The 16,578-nt window shown below is 33.9% G+C and overlaps 2 protein-coding genes across 2 annotated transcripts in view; both read left to right on the forward strand.

Annotated features, from left to right (window-relative positions):
* Nucleotides 1-4,975: 4,975 nt before the first annotated feature.
* Nucleotides 4,976-9,106, forward strand: LOC112519138 (putative disease resistance protein At4g19050). Its single transcript, XM_025127124.1, has 2 exons — nucleotides 4,976-8,598; nucleotides 8,659-9,106. The coding sequence occupies exons 1-2, from the start codon at nucleotides 4,976-4,978 to the stop codon at nucleotides 9,104-9,106; spliced, it is 4,071 nt and encodes a 1,356-aa protein (XP_024982892.1).
* A 7,279-nt stretch (nucleotides 9,107-16,385) lies between these two features.
* Nucleotides 16,386-16,578, forward strand: part of LOC112519140 — a 4,009-nt gene continuing 3,816 nt past the window's right edge. The window contains exon 1 of the mRNA XM_025127125.1: nucleotides 16,386-16,568. Within this exon, the coding sequence (XP_024982893.1) occupies nucleotides 16,386-16,568 (183 nt within the window). The remainder of the gene's footprint in view (nucleotides 16,569-16,578) is intronic.

The raw sequence follows: 16,578 nt of genomic DNA on the forward strand, positions 1-16,578 counted from the left end.
AATTAAAATTACGTTTTCTTATAAGAATACATTATAAAATTATTTAAAAATACATTTATTTATAAAATTATTTAAATTGTCGGGCCGGGCCAGGCCGGGCCGATCCATAGTCGGTCCCATAACCGGTCCCGGTCCCACGAAACTACCAAAACCTCAACCGGTCCCGGTCCTAGGCCGGTCCTTTGTCGGTCCCGGTCCCGGTCCTCCGACGGTCCCGGGTCGGGCCGGGCCGATTTGGCCATCTCTAATTAGTATAGGGCTAAGTTTTAGGGGATATTAAAGAAGATGCATGAATATATGAGTTTAAAAAAAAAACTAGATATATTGTTTTTTGATATACCAATTTTACCCCTTAATACAACTATGCCACAATCATAATGACCCATGAATATAGGGTCAAATCCGTCTTGCTTATAGTTTAGTTCATGGTAAAAAGGACTGAATTCCCCTTAGCCAAGCTTAATCGCTCCAGGGTATCGTTTGCGACTTCTATTTTCCTGAAAGTCGGAAACATTCATCTCTTCAAAGTCAATTAACGATATGATCTCTAATTGTAACACCCTAAAATCTGGAAAAAAAAACAATTGATTTAAACTTTTTATAACACGTCAATTAAAGAATAAAACTCTCTTTAAAGGTTAACCCATGATTACATATAAAGGCAAATTTAGATTTAACACCAAGAAACATATGTTAGGCTCAATGTCTATTGAGTTCAAATAGTTTTATTTTTAATATAAAACGGTAAAACTTAAAGAATATTATCTGAATCAAAATTTTCCAAATGAAATGTATTTAATATAAAATCAATGTCTTTCTTTCTAAAAACCAGTGATCAAAGTACCCATTTTAACATGAAACTTAAATCCAATACTCATACAGAACGTGAATAAAGTACAATATTTTAATACTGAAAACATGGGTAAAACTCTATTATCCAGTACATCAAAACATTGATAAGGTTCGTTATTCAAAACCACACATTATGGATACATTCCAAAACAAATTTACAAAATCTACAAAGCACAAACCGATGAGAGTAAGATCAGTTATGGGCTACGTACATGTCAAACCGACCCGTCAGATCCGACAAATTATAATCATAGTAATATAATTATTATTTTTTAAATATGTTCGAACTGTCCAACCCAAACCGACATGTAATGGATTGGGTTCTGTTAAAAATTTAAATATGGTTGAATGGGTTACACTTTTTCAAATCGAAACTCTTGGATTAAGTCGTTGAAATGACCTCAAATCGTCCAACCCAACCCATTACAGCTTTACTCAATTTAAGTCGACTTAAAAAATTTAATCGAGTTTTCGAACAGTCCCAATTTAACATGAACGTTATAAAATTCAACTCGTTAAGTTAAAATTCAACTTCTTTTGTGATGTTTTTGGTACATTTGACATATTTTAGGAGATGATGAAAACGATTGTCCTTTTGTGATATTTTTGGTACATTTGACATATGGTATTGGAATGTTAAACTTTTAATAATGTCGTAACAGAGGTTACAAGTGAATTTGTGGTATGACAAATGTTATTTACATGTGGTCTTGGAATGTTAAAAAAATGTGGGTTGAATAACATGTCAAAATGGGTAATATTTAATGTATTAAACTTGATTATAAAAACTTGTCATTTTTTTGGATTTATATTTAATGTTTTAAACTTGATTATAAAAACTATGTAATTAAAATATATTATGGTTGATTTGTTGTCATTTTACAATCATTATATGATATAAAATAACATTGAACAACATTTAAGGGTAATAAGGTCATTTTAACAGTTTTGTCATGTACTGTCCTAATCGTATCAAACATGGGACAAACAATTAGTCATGTCCTGTCCAGTCCAATTTTAAGACTGCGTACCAAACACTACCTAAAAGACTTAAATAGCTTATTAAAATATGGAATCGTTACACGTGTGTATGGATTAAGGTATCCTTTCAAATTGCTTTTAATAAAGCAAAAAGTATCTGAAACATAAGGTACAACTATTTATGCATATGGTACAACTGCTTTATTTTATATTCGTTAACTTTTTCTTTTTTCTTTTTTTCGCGGGAAGTAAAGAAGTTATTCCCCTTAACACTTTGATATATACTCGTCGGAAAAAATGGTGACTTCCGGTTGACGTCGGAAAAGTTGTTCTATAAATACACCTCCAAACCGTCGTCTACGTTTAAATCGTTGGGAACGATAGCAATTGGATTCAGGTTTTTCCCTCTCAAACTCTTATGTATGGTACTAATGTTTCATCTATTGCATTTTGTAGAATCGATTGGGAATTAGTTTTCATCCTTTGGTTTTGTTTCAAATCTAACACCAAATCATTTTAATTAGTACTGATTTTTGTGAAATTTGAATGCCGTTGTTGTGCTAAAAAATGTCGAAACCCTCTGGTATTAGGACGGAGGAGATACTTTCTATCGTTTGTAGCTTTCAACATTGGAGATGGAAATCAAAGAAGCGCAGACTATGGATTCCCAGGTTTTTCCCTCTCCAATACTTGTATACACGACTAATGTTGCATCTATTTTCATCTCGTAATTGATTGTGCGCTAGTTGTAATTCATCTGTTTTAATTATATGATTCAATGTTGAAGACACATTTGAAGGATTGTGTTGCAAATCTGATATCAAACCATTTTCTATTTGAATGCCATCAGCAAGTTTGTGCTTAAACCCTCTGTGTTTTTGGACCGATGAAGTAGCATATGCAGTTTCGTTTTAGCAAGTATTTTGTCTTTTTGGCATTGAAATAGCATAAATTGTTCTAAATCACTCATGTTTTAGGAGCTACAAATGTTTTTCTTGGCATTTCTATGAGGATGATGGTTACAGGGAATATCAAGGGGCCCAAATTTTTCGCTTGAAATACATTAGTAGTCTAAAATAATTTAATAAATGAAAAAAAAAACCAAAAAATTGTAGCATATAATAAGAGGCAAAAAGAATTTAGTAGATAATAAGGGCACAAAAATATATCAACTAATTACACTAGAGAAGAAAATAAAAAAAGTAATTGGCCATTCATTATATGCTATTGTTTATTGTCTCTCTAAATTTTTTTTATCTCGAATAAGGTCCAGTGATATTGGTTATTGCTATCTCTATATACTTAACTGTTTTTGTGTTTCAACAATTCAACTTTAAGATCATGTGCTTGCTATTGCTATATATTTTTGTTGGATATTTTTATCAATTTCTGCTTTTATTGACTATTGTTATTTGGTTATCTTGTTCTAATCGTTTTCTGTTGACTATTGTTATCTATTTTTGTTTCTACATAAAATATTTTACTATTGTTTGACAATCAATTTATTGTTCTTATAATTTATGACGTGTTTCATGGTTTTGTGATTAATCAATAAATTTTTTCTACTAGATGTATTTAGTAATGTCTCTTATATATGTCATGTTCCATGAACTTTTAATTTTAACATCTTATTTTAGTTGAATAAAAAACGAAAGGAAATAGAATTTATATATTTTCATCAATTGTTTGACTTATGTATCTTTCATTGAGATTCCACCACACCACAAGATTCTATTTAAGTGCTCAAATAATCATTTGTTGAGCTTGCATATTATATGTTTAATTCAATATTTATTCTTATTGAATCTCAATGGATCATCTTTTCTTTCATATTTTTATTGATCATCGTTTGTCTACTTGTATAGAAAACCTTGATAATCTTCTTTATTATTGATCTCTCATTGACCCTCATGATTATTTCATTCACACGAATTCTCTTTTTGTATCAAAATAACACATATTTCTTGTTATTAAGATTTATTTCCTCACTAAATTATTAGCATTTCTTGTACTCAATTTTATACTAATGAAAAAAGTTTATTACAAGAAAAGTGAACTCTGACGATGCACTTTTTAGAGATGACATGTTTCCGCTACAAGTTATAGCATATTACTGAATAATCCTTTTTTTTTTTTTTTTTAAATTTGGGTGAAATGGGAAGTCTTCATTAGTGAATTACTGAATAAACCTCAGATCTGTATTAGTTATGTGTTTTAAAATGAGTGATTGAGTTTTGTAACCATACTTTTTTGACCAGGCTTCAAATAATCCTTTGTGCCCTAAAACAGTCTAAAAGAGAGCACTATACTTCAAATAATCGTTACCATTAGTTTTCAAAATAGCCATTATAGTTCCAAAGAAAGCAAAAATTCACCCCAAATTTATAAATTATTTTGGTAACACTAGAACAATTTAATTACAATATGTAGTAAATATTTAAGTAGAAAATGATGACAATGATTTTAACAACAAATGAATGCCATTGAGAAAGATCGTATCACAAGTCTTTCAAAATATTTGTTCTGAATGAAACTGTAGACTTCATATTCAAAATCCACTGGTAGTCATGGCTTGCTTGTTTGATGAAACTAAGCACATGACATGCCCATGAAAAGTTAAGGTTGAGACATACAGCTACATATTTGTACATAAAACTTGCTTCTGTTTTAGATTGGAATTGATATGTAGCTTGTTGGAGTCCTAAATCGACTAGATTTCGACTCAAAATATGATGGAACTGCCCTTCTCTTCTCAAATGGTTTTTTTGGGGAGTAATCTTCCACACATATTCTCACATAACATACCTCTTCGTAACTGTCCTAACCTTTTTTTTGTTCTTCTTCGTACATTATACTTGTAGAATACTTACATTATGATTATGATGTAAGAACGGGGGAGGGGTAGTGTTATTAGTTTATTTATTTAAACTCCTAAGCTTACTTGTTTTCATAAATTACACTTGTAGAATACTTATATTGTGATGGAAGGAGTCTTTAGTTTAAACTCCTAAGCTTACTTGTTTTCATAAATTACACTTGTAGAATACTTATATTGTGATGGAAGGAGTCTTTAGTTTAAACTCCTAAGCTTACTTGTTTTCATCAATTACACTTGCAGAGTACTTATATTGTGATGAAAGGGATGGGCTCAGCTCAGGAAGTGAAGGAAATAATTGCAACCCTAGAAAGAAGCAAGCAAGCAACACTTGTTGGGCCTCCTGGAGTTGGAAAAACATGGATGGCAAGGAGACTAAGTGACCGTATTGCTAGGAGAAACTTCTATGATTTTACGCTCTGGATGTTTATGTGTAGATATTATAACAGAAAGTCTCTCTCGGAGAGTATTGCTCGCCAGTTATGCTTACTTCCTACTACTCAGGAGTGGGAGGTTGAGGATGATAGCAAGGGACAAAAAGATGACGATGTGGTAGAAGACTTGGAAAGTTTGATTATTAAGCTAAGGACCAAACTTGAAGTGGGAAAGTTTCTTCTGATCCTAGATGATTTTCCAGATGACACATATGATAAGAATAAGAATGAGAATATAAAGAACTTCTGGTCCGTGTGGAAAGACTTGTTTCCTGCTAACGGCTATGATGAAAAGTTGCACATTCTTTCAATCTCTAGATTAAGCAGGAAAGATGAAGCTACTATCAAGGAAAAAGCGGATGTGGTAGTTTTGCATAGCGTAGAGACTGATTCGTTGTTGACAGAAAAACTTGATACTCAATTGAGACAGTATAAGAGAATCCGAGCTCTAGGTAAAAAATTCATCGAAAAAAGTAACAGTTTGCCTGGTACAGTTACGATGATAGCAAAAGCCTTAAATTACATTGGTCTAGAAGCATCTGGAATTTCTATTCTAGAAAAGGAGTTGGAAGAAGCTTCTGAAAACTACAGGGTTAACAGGTTATTGTGTTTGAAGCATGATATGTTGCCAATCAGTGTTTTGAAAGATTTATGGTGGTGCGGGGACCATTTCTTTCGTGATTCTGGAAGTGTTCACTATAATGAGCTGATAACTTACTGGATCTTGGAAGGATATTTGGGTTTTGATAGCATGATGAAGTTGTACGAGAAGGGTCATGGTATTCTTATGGAGCTTATGGATTGTGGGATCCTCAAAGCACACGAGGGTGGTTATGTTTACATGGATAAGTCGCTTATAAACGTTGATGATCTCTACCAGTGTGTTGACCAAATCGCAAATCTTGGGTTGGCGACTGTGTTTACTTCTGATTTAGGAGGTTTTGGGATAATCAAACACGATGATGGAATGTTGAAAACACCGCGAAAAGGTAAGAAATGGCATAATAAAGAACAGAAACAATCATTAGAGGAAACTGGTCAGAATCTTTCGACTTTATTGCTAGATGGAACAAATTTTAGTGAGCAAGTCATGACGCGCTTTCTTGAACCCGAAAAGGAACTTAAAGTTCTTGCTTTATTCAATCCCAACATCAAATCTTTGCCAAAAGCGTTGGTTAATATGAAGCTTCGTGTTCTTGTGCTTAGAGGTTGTGAACATTTGCTAGACGTCAAGCTCCATCTCAACACTCTACATGTTCTTGAAATCTCCGGTGCTAGATCTCTGAAAACGCTCAAATCGTCGTTCTTTAAGAATATGGAAAACCTTCAAAGCCTTAATCTCTCTGGACTACAAATTGCCAATTTACCTCATGCCATATACGGTCTTACTAAACTAAAATGGCTAGTTGTCAAGGATTGTGGTCGTTTGAAAAAGCTTGAGAGTATTGCAAAGCTTGAAGATCTTAAGGTTCTCGACCTCTCTGGTAATATCGTTTTGGATTCTGTCGATAAAAACTTTTTGAAATTTAATAAACTTCAGAGCCTTAATCTTTCTAATACCATGATTTCAACCACACCATTGCTCAAACAAATCAAAGAACTCACTCATTTGTTCTTGCGTGACTGTAAAAACTTAGGTAGATTACGAGGACTGACTTCCGTAACCAGTCTTCAAACTCTTGATCTTTCTGGTTCTACCGATTTTGAAGAGTTTCATGAGTCATCTTTAAAAAGCCTAGTTTCCCTCCGAACTCTTAACCTAACAGAAACAGCTATTGAGAGTCTTCCTTCTAATATTGCAAATCCTCGTTATCTCTATCTTAAAAGTTGTCGTCTTTTAGAACGACTTTCATGTTTTGAATCCCTTGTAGACCTTGAGGTACTTGATCTTTCGGGGTCAGAGAAGCTTTATGAGATCCAAAAAGACTTCTTTAATCATATGACACATCTTCGAGTTCTCAATCTTTCAGAAACTAATGTTGATGATCTGCCATCTCTCTCCAATCTTTCCAACCTTCGTGAACTGCTCCTCTCCCGCTGTGCGGCCTTGGTACATCTGCCATCGCTAGAATCTGTTACAAAATTGGAGGTTCTTGATGTCTCAGAATGTAGGGCTTTAAAAGATATAGGAGATGATTCTTTCAAGAATATGACTCGCCTTCAAAGGCTCGATCTTTCAGAAACGAAGATCAAATCCCTCCCTTCTCTTTCAAATCTAACCAACCTTCGTTATCTCTTACTAAAGAATTGCACCAATTTGCAGAATCTTGAACTAAAGGACTCCCTATTCAATCTTGAAGAGCTAAATCTTTCCGGTATCACTTCTTTGAAACCTTATGGATCTGATTTCATTAAGGATATGAGCAACCTTCAAATTCTTGACCTTTCTTGCACTCCGGTGAAACAGTTACCATCCATGGCAAAACTCACAAACCTTATTCGTCTATCGCTCGCAAATTGCTCGTGTTTAGAAACATTGCCAGATTTGGTTCCCTTAAGTAAGCTTGAAGTTTTGGATCTTTCACAATCATCGGTCAAGCATTTACCAAACTTCAACAATTCCAACAAACTTCGAGAGCTCCTTCTCGGAGATTGTTCCATAGGGGTTCTAGATTTGGAGTTTAATGATTTATTTGAGCCTAATCCAAAAATCCCCCATTGGATCTCCGAATTAAGTCATCTTGACTACCTCCGATTTCCAAATCTCAAGAACATCCAAGGAGTTGACAGCAGCCATGTAGAATGTTCATCAGAAGAGGTGATGAATCAAGACAGATGGAAAATCTGCCTGTTGTCTCACATCGGCAAACCTCCCATATTTCTTAGCGGCACTCAGTTTCTTCAAATTCTGAAGAAAAATCCTTTGCCACAGGGATCATTTCTTTTATGTGCAATTCCCTTCAAAAATGAAGGTGAAACTGGAGATAGATATATTCAAAGGCATGAACTTGTCTTTAGAGATGTCTACTTCCAAACTTGTCAGTTTGCTCGATATGAGAGAAACAAGTCGTTACAGATTCGTGGATTCAAACATATCCCCGAGGGTATCAAGAACATTATCAGTCAATTCAGCTTGATCTTTCTGATTGATAATACGTTCGAGAGTTTGCCATCTGGTTTAGATGCCTTTGTGCTCGATGAATTAAAGGGTTGTTGGATCGAAAGGTGCGACAAAATGGTCACTATTTTTAGCGAGGAGGAAGGAAAAGAAGATCCACATTTGGGAATCACTTTGGAAGATTTGGGAATTTCAAATAACAGTGGTTTAGAAAGTATATATAAAGGGAAACAGCCATTTAGGAGTTTCAACAATCTGAAGACTTTGTATTTGGACAATTGTCCGAAGCTTTCGACTGTATTTCCATCATCATGGCTACCAGAAACACTCAAAGTTCTTCACATCAAACATTGTGACAAGATAGTGTCTCTGTTTGAAGCCGAAGGTAAACTTCCACATTTAGAAACATTGCATCTCTGGGAACTACCAGAACTGGAGAAGATCAGTGTCTCATTTCCATCTTTAGAAACTCTCAAAATCTGGGAATGTCCGAAGATAACGCAGATTGAAGAAATCTTCAAATTCGCCAAAGATTTGAAGACGTTATGGATCTGTGGTGCAACCACTTTGAAGAGCTTGTATTCTGGAAACAATGAATGTAACAACTTCATCAATCTTGAATTTCTAAAATTGGAAAGTTGCCCGATGCTTAAAACTGTTATGCCTTCATGGTCGCCATTGGGAAAGATTACGAGCATCAAGATCAGGTCATGTGAGAAGTTGCAGATTCTGTTTACTCGCGGTAACTCAACTGGCTATGAATTGAAGTGTGTAAACACACTGCTTCTTGAGGATCTACCGATGTTGGAATACATAGGAGCCATGATCCCGTCATCGAAAAATGTAGGTATTTTCGGATGCCCGAAATATGAAGGGATGATTGACACCAGAACTGTCTATGACTAGACACACATCATTGGCTTCAGGTATTTCTTCTATTTAAGATGATTGTTTTTCTCAATTTATTATAACAAACTGGAAAATCTCATAATCATTTTAATAACAAGTGTCTATGACCAAGCACACATCATTGGCTTCAGGTATTTCTTCTACTAAGATGCTTGTTTTTCTCAACGTATTATAACAAACTGGAAAATCTCATACTGATCTTAATAACAAATGTTTGTATATGCCTCCTAGGTTGTGACACTCGCATGACGTTTGTTTTTTAAGAGGTGTTTGAAGTCTGAAGTCTGATTTCACTTCTGATCTATAAGAGGTGGTCTTGAATTCTAAAATCTGGATCAATAATATTGTTTGTTTTTACGTCTGAAGTCTGAAATCTGAAGCAGTCAAATTTACAAAAATATAAAAGATAGTTTTTTTACAGAAGTATAAAAGATGAATAATTTTTGCTAACAAATCTTTCCAACTCCCAAAATATGAACCATGTGATGGAGGGCAGATTAGGATTAAGAGGTATTAAGGGATACATTTACCACTTAAAATTTCAGAGGACATTTAGAGCTTTTACGCTCTTATTTTAAAAATAAAATAAACGCTCTTAATATTCAACGTCTGAACAATTCAGACTTTAGAGGTATTAAGAGGTAATTTTGAAAAAACAAACATGCTCTCAGTCGGTTACTGTTAAATAAATTATATATATGTATATATATATATAGAGAGAGAGAGGAGCGATCACATGAAAACCACTCCAATTTGTAAAAACCGTAAAAAACTACTCTCATACGTCATAGTCTTATGAAATTTTTTCATGAAATTGTTTAATCTTGTGAAATTGTTTCATATAATAATATTGGTTTCTACAGAATCAGATTTGTGATGGTGGAACCCCTTGAGGACAAAAAGCTTCAAACAATCATAAGGTTCCTTTTCTTCTTCTGATCATGTTTGATGTAAGCTTTGATCCTATTTGCAAGTAATTGATGTTTTTAGACTTTGGTTGACCTAATTCACAGCCTTGACCGGGACGATTTTAACAAGATTATGATGGATTATTCGGCAAAGCGGCTACAAGGCTTTATTTTGATGTTGAGATTGGTGGAAATCTCATGGATGGGTATGTTCCAAAATCTGCACTCTTTGTGTGTGTATATATATAGGGTTGGGTTTCAGTGAGAAGGGAAGTCATGGTGAGAAGCGTAAGAAGAGATCTCCATCCTTGGATCAATCCTTATTGAATGTCAACACTAATGAGGTGCACCAAGATGCACCGAATCAATTCCCTTCTAAAGCTCAATTCATAGAGGGGGATTAGACTAAAAGTGATCACGGATTCATATATCTTCTTATGCTTCTCACCTTAATTTTTTTTCTCACACGCTCCTTTGCTTATATATATATATATATATATATATAGAGAGAGAGAGAGAGAGAGATAGAGAGAGAGAGAGAGTCTGGTTTATACGAGAATGATATCTATTTAAAAAAAATAAGAAAATGACTGAATCACATGTGACTTTACACTAACATCACATATAAAATCACATATGATTCACGCGACTTTTCCCCGCGACCTGAGGTCGTGGCCAAAGTCGCTTGCGCCCTCTTTTTATCTTTTAATGTAAATCACATGTGATTTGTACGTAATTTGGCCATTTTCTTATTTTCTTAAATAAGTATCATTTTCGTATGAACTGACCTCTATATATATGTATATATTGTTAAACTGAATATTGTTTGCTTCTTAATTCGAAATGCCTTTATTTCTACCAAATATAGATGGATACAATGTGCAATGTGGCTCAGTCACCGGAGTTTAACCCAGGTTCAAATGAAAACACGAAATATGTTGAAAAGGTGCAAAAGTCCTCGACCATTAGGCCATTTTGATACAATGATGTAATTAACAGTTCTTTCTTTTTTATCTAATAAAGGGTATTGTGGTAATTTGGCTCCCAATTTATTAATGGATAATCCATGTTACATAATTATCCAATTTTTAGATGGAATGATTATAATATTGACTATTAACTAGTTTCTTTTATTAAAATCCCGATCGATCTTTACACATGTTATATTGTTGTCGAGTTTTACACATGTTGGCAAACAGTTTGTTGCCGTGGGCGGCCACTATGTTATTGTGGTTCATGAAATGACTTTTATGTTGCTAATAGAACATGTTTTCTTGTTGTGACCGAACATGGTTGTAGATTTAGCTGTATGGCAACCGCCTTACTAGATTTTGTTAGTTCTTGACGAATTGTTGTTTTAACAGAAGTTTGTTGTCGTTGTGATGTTTTTTCGTGTTGAACATAGATGTGAAGCTATAAGAATATCATGTTTTTCTGACTTTTGTAATACAAAACAGAGTTTCACCTTTGAAGTTTCATACGTAGACACGCATATTCATCACATGAATCTTAATTCACATGTGAATCTGAAACAAATTCATCACATGAAAAACTTAATTCACAATTGAACATTGAGGGGTTGCTCAACCGGTTTGACCTTGAGTTTACTCCTAAGAGTTCACCGGTTCAAGTCCTTTGAAGGCCACCATATGATTTGTCTGACCGTTAACTTCAATGCGCCATGAGATTGATTGAGGTGTACGCGTGTTGGTTTGTACATCCATAGTTACCAAAAACACATCATATGTGAATTTGTATAGTGTCTTCGATGAACTACATGTTCATAGTCTATACTCCGTACAATAAAGAGTTCAAATACATACTAAATACATAATTAAAAATGGTCTAAAACAAACTTAAAGAGTTCCATAATTAATCCAATTATTCAATTACATCTAAAAAATTAAGTTCATAATAAGGGTCCACTTACTAAATACTTATCGTGTAAGTGCTTACGGATATCACTTACCTTAACGATTAAGAATGACAAGGACCAAGAATCCGACCCGATAAGAGGCATAACAAATTAACAATGATCGAAAGTCTTACCCAGTGAGTGAGGGAAAAAGACTCTTACCCGGTAAGCACTTATCGGATTTAAGACGGTTACCAACAATTCATTTTAATGGCCGAGAATGTTTCACGATAAGGTAATTGATGGAAAATGTCTCTTTTCGTTAAGCGTTTGGTAAACGGTGCCTAAATTTGACAATGACATAACTACAAAAGATGAAAGGATTAGGGAAGGCCGGAATTACAAAAGGTAACGGGTAGCCTAAGGCACAAATGGTATAAGAAAAATAGTAAATAAGGTAAAAAGCTTTTCCAACACTTCAAATGCTAGAATGTATGTAAACATGACATATTTTATATATATATATATATATATATATATATGTGTGTGTGTGTGTGTATGTGTGTGTGTGAACGTTCATATATATGAATTTGTGTTCATATGGTCATATATGTTCATCATCTTTCGTATGTTTATTTGGATCAATATGTGTTTATATTTATACCAACTGTACATATAGGTCAATCTGTTTTCGTAATTGACACAAGTGTTCATATATGTCAATTTATGTTTGTAATTGACATAATGGTTCATATATGTTGAGTTGTATTTATATGGTTGTATGAATGTTCTCATATGTGAATTTGTGTTCATATGATCATACATGTTCGTCATCTTTCGTATATGTCAATTTGAACGATACCGAAAACTTTACTACCGGGTATCCTCACCGATCACAAATTCATAAATATTAGAGATAGAAAATCAATATTAAAAAAAATAACAAGATTAATAATAAGTTAACACAAATCATGGGATTTAATGATTTTATAACTCCCAATAAATGATATAGGAGTTACAAAAAAAAGAAATTACATATGTACCATTCTCATTAAATTCTAATATGGATAGGAACCTAGTACTAAGATGGATCGTGATTGGTTGAAAATAGTTAACAAAGTTAACACAATAAACTTGGTCAACATTTGAACTAGACTCTCTCTCTCTCTCTCTCTCTCTATATATATATATATATATATATATATAGACTTGGGATCATGTGAGACCAGCCTGTTTTTGTGAGACCCGTGAAACCACTTTTTTACATTTGAAACTTCACAGCAAAATGTTGTGAAGGTGATTTTTTTAACCTTCACAGTGTTTTTGCTGTGAAGGTTCGACTTTTTTTTAACCTTCACAGTGTTTTGCTGTGAAATTTACGTGTAAAAATGTGGTCTCACGGGTCTCACGAAAACAGGCTGGTCTCACGTGAACCCAACCCAATATTTATATATATATATATATATATATATATACTTGGGATCATGTGAGACCAATGGTTTTTCGTGAGACCCGTAAGACCAATTCTCAACCCTTGGATTAAATTTACAATCGTCAGATCTGAACATTCATAAACACCACGAGACTTCTCAATAATTACAAAATTGTCACCTTGCAACTTTAGACCATTAGATCATTAGTTTATAAAATTGATCAATGAACATAAATTGGTCTTACGGGTCTCACGAAAAACTCATGGTCTCACGTGAACCCAACCCTATATATATATATATATATAGGGTTGGGTTTAATTGCAAATTCGAGGGTATGACTCACGTGCTCCTGACAACTGCACATCGACTCGACGGCGGTGATAGCCTCCCCTGTCTGCTCTCACTTAGTTTTTGGACATTAACATTATGTGGTCGATGATTCAGATGTCTTTCCTTCAACCGGTTCATGTGGCTTAATTTGGATAATGTTTCGTGAAGCTATTTTTGTTTGCTTATCAAGGGGAAACATGGACTTGTTAAAAAGAACCAACAAGTCATTTTCCCCGACTCGATGACCAAGATAAAAGATCCAATATAAAACGTTTAACGCATCATCAATAAAATATCTGATAAAACGTGATTTAATCCATGAAATCAAACAAAACGCACCACGGATGGTCATTTTGTTTAAAAATAAACCAAATACAAACCGTTTATGTTGTAATTCTCACGAATAAAATGAAGGTGGCGTGAGGAGTCGGAAAACCTTCAAAGTAAAGTTGGGGTATAACAGACGTTAAAATATTCCATTAGATGAAAAGAATTTTTGTTTTTTTCTTTTACTTAATCAAAAACCCATAGAGACCAAAATTATAAAATCAATTTTGATTGGGTAAAAGATAAAAAAAATCTATAAAACGATGAAAATTCACTCACTTAACGGAACTTTTTGACGACCATTAGAGGAAGGAACCAAATTCGAACGGTTTCACAAACTATCTTATAATTTTAAAATTACGGGGACGGAAAATATTACTTTTTGACCACCTGTTTTGCGGATAGCATGGAGTCACCATATTTGAACCTCCGTGGCCACCTGCTCTTCGGATTTTTTTGTCAGATTTTAAGCAACATAAACAATGACAGGTGGAGGATACGAAATTTAACCCTCGTTTTTAAATGCTTTAACTGTAAAACGAAGAAAATGATATAGTTAATATGATTATAAAGATATAGGGAGGATCAAACGAGAACAGGTTAAAAATAAGAGAATACGAGATCAACAAAAGCACAAGTTATCACAGAACATGGTCAACGCAAACGGTGTAGATGACTTGGCCCACGATCTAGGTCATATGTAATCACATGTGATTTTACATGCGGGTTCAGTATAAAATCACACGTGATTTGACATATACTGTATTCTCTTATTTAATCAGTGTTCTCGATTGTATGAAAAGAAATGTGATAATTAATAATTGTACCAAAAAGTGATAAAAAGATGGAGTGAAGAAGAGGAAAAACATCAAATTAAAGTTGGAGGGTATAACTTGTAACATTCAAAGATTCTTATTCTCTAATTTTCTTTATAAGCCCCTGAAGAATTGAATATTGTAAACAAATGGCATCTAAATATATCCATCGTCATTGACGTTCGCCATTAACAGCTTCACTGGAAGAGAGGTTCTCTTCCATTACCAGGTTCTCTCTCTCCTAATCACTCTGTGTGTTTATGTCAAATTATTATAAAATTATGGCAATCGCTTTGTTTGATGTGTTCAATTCTTTGCTTATTTGAGGAGAAGAAGCTTAAATCTGTGGTTATATTAGGGTTTAATTTTGTGTTGTATGTGATTGAGAACTGAAATCAGACCAATTTCGTTTTCGAATCCATTTTAAATGACGATTTCACAATACTGTGAAGATCATCAAACTTACATCGTCAAATAGATGATTAGTATGATTTTGCTCAAATTTGAACATATTGGTATCAATGAATCAAAATCTGATATGATATGATATGATATGATGTTTTGAATTGTGTTGTTGAGATTTCAGAAGAATATAAGGTGAATGATTGAAATATAACTGGTAAGAAGAAATTTTAATCACAGTAATAATCATCTCAAAGTTGCAACAGAAACAACCTCTCTATCCCTTTTCCAAAAAGGGATTTTTACTTGGTTTGATTTATTAACCTCTTTTCTGATGATGTAGTTGAATATAGTGTTTACACAGAAATTGGATCTTGTAAATTATGACCTTTTTTGACACTCAAAAGTCATTTGAATTGACTCCTTGAGGAAAAGTACTACACCTCCATTGAAATTGCAAACTGTTGGTGAATATTGTTTTTGGCTCACAAGATGCTTCTCTTTTGTCATAACTCAATGCTAGTTTGATATTTCGACTGATATCTAAGTATTTCCTTATTACCATGTGTGATTTTTATGGATAAAGGAACCATATAAGTATAAAACAAATATCTGTTTATAAACTACTCTATAAAAAGCAGAGGCCTGTCTTGAATCCTTAGATCCTTACCCTCTGCCTCCATTTTTTGACTTCATTACTGTCCTGTTTTCTATTCGCATTGTACTTTATTCACCATCTACACTACAGAAAAGGCTTTATGGTAAGTTTATGGTCTTTTCCTTGGACTTTTTCCCATGCCCTAAAGCCATGGAGTTCAGTTGTAGGCTATATTTTGCAAACTAATTGATAAGCTAGCTGTTAGCTGATAAACTAGTCATGTTTGGTAAAAACTAGCCTACAAGATAGATGCCAATGAAAAAATGACTTAAACGGACTTGTTAAAATAATTAAGTGGAAATATATAAGGGGCACAATTTGAAATAAGTAAAAAATTCCTATGGAGCTTATGGCTATGGGCTCTATCAGTAAGATCAAAAAGATATGCTAGCTTATGATTGTCAAACTTGACCATAATCGTGACGATCAGTGCTTTGTTTGTTTTTTCTTTCCTGACCATGTTGATGTTTCTGAATGAACATGAATGTTGTATGTGATGATGACACTTTCACTATTTTGTATTCTTTTTCAGCATCTCGTCACCTGCCATGGACCAACCACAGGTCCAACCCACGAACGCTCCTGAAATTTTTAGCGCTCAGATCCCTGATTCAGATGCAAATAAGCAAGTCAATGAGATGTCCACTAATGACCTTGGGAATTCTTCCCAACCACAGGATCAACCCACGAACGCTCCTGAAATTTCCACCACTCAGATCCCTGATTCAGATGCAAATAAGC

Source organism: Cynara cardunculus (assembly GCF_001531365.2).
Source record: "Cynara cardunculus var. scolymus isolate 2C chromosome LG 10, CcrdV1, whole genome shotgun sequence".
In the NCBI taxonomy this organism is placed as follows: Eukaryota; Viridiplantae; Streptophyta; class Magnoliopsida; order Asterales; family Asteraceae; genus Cynara; species Cynara cardunculus.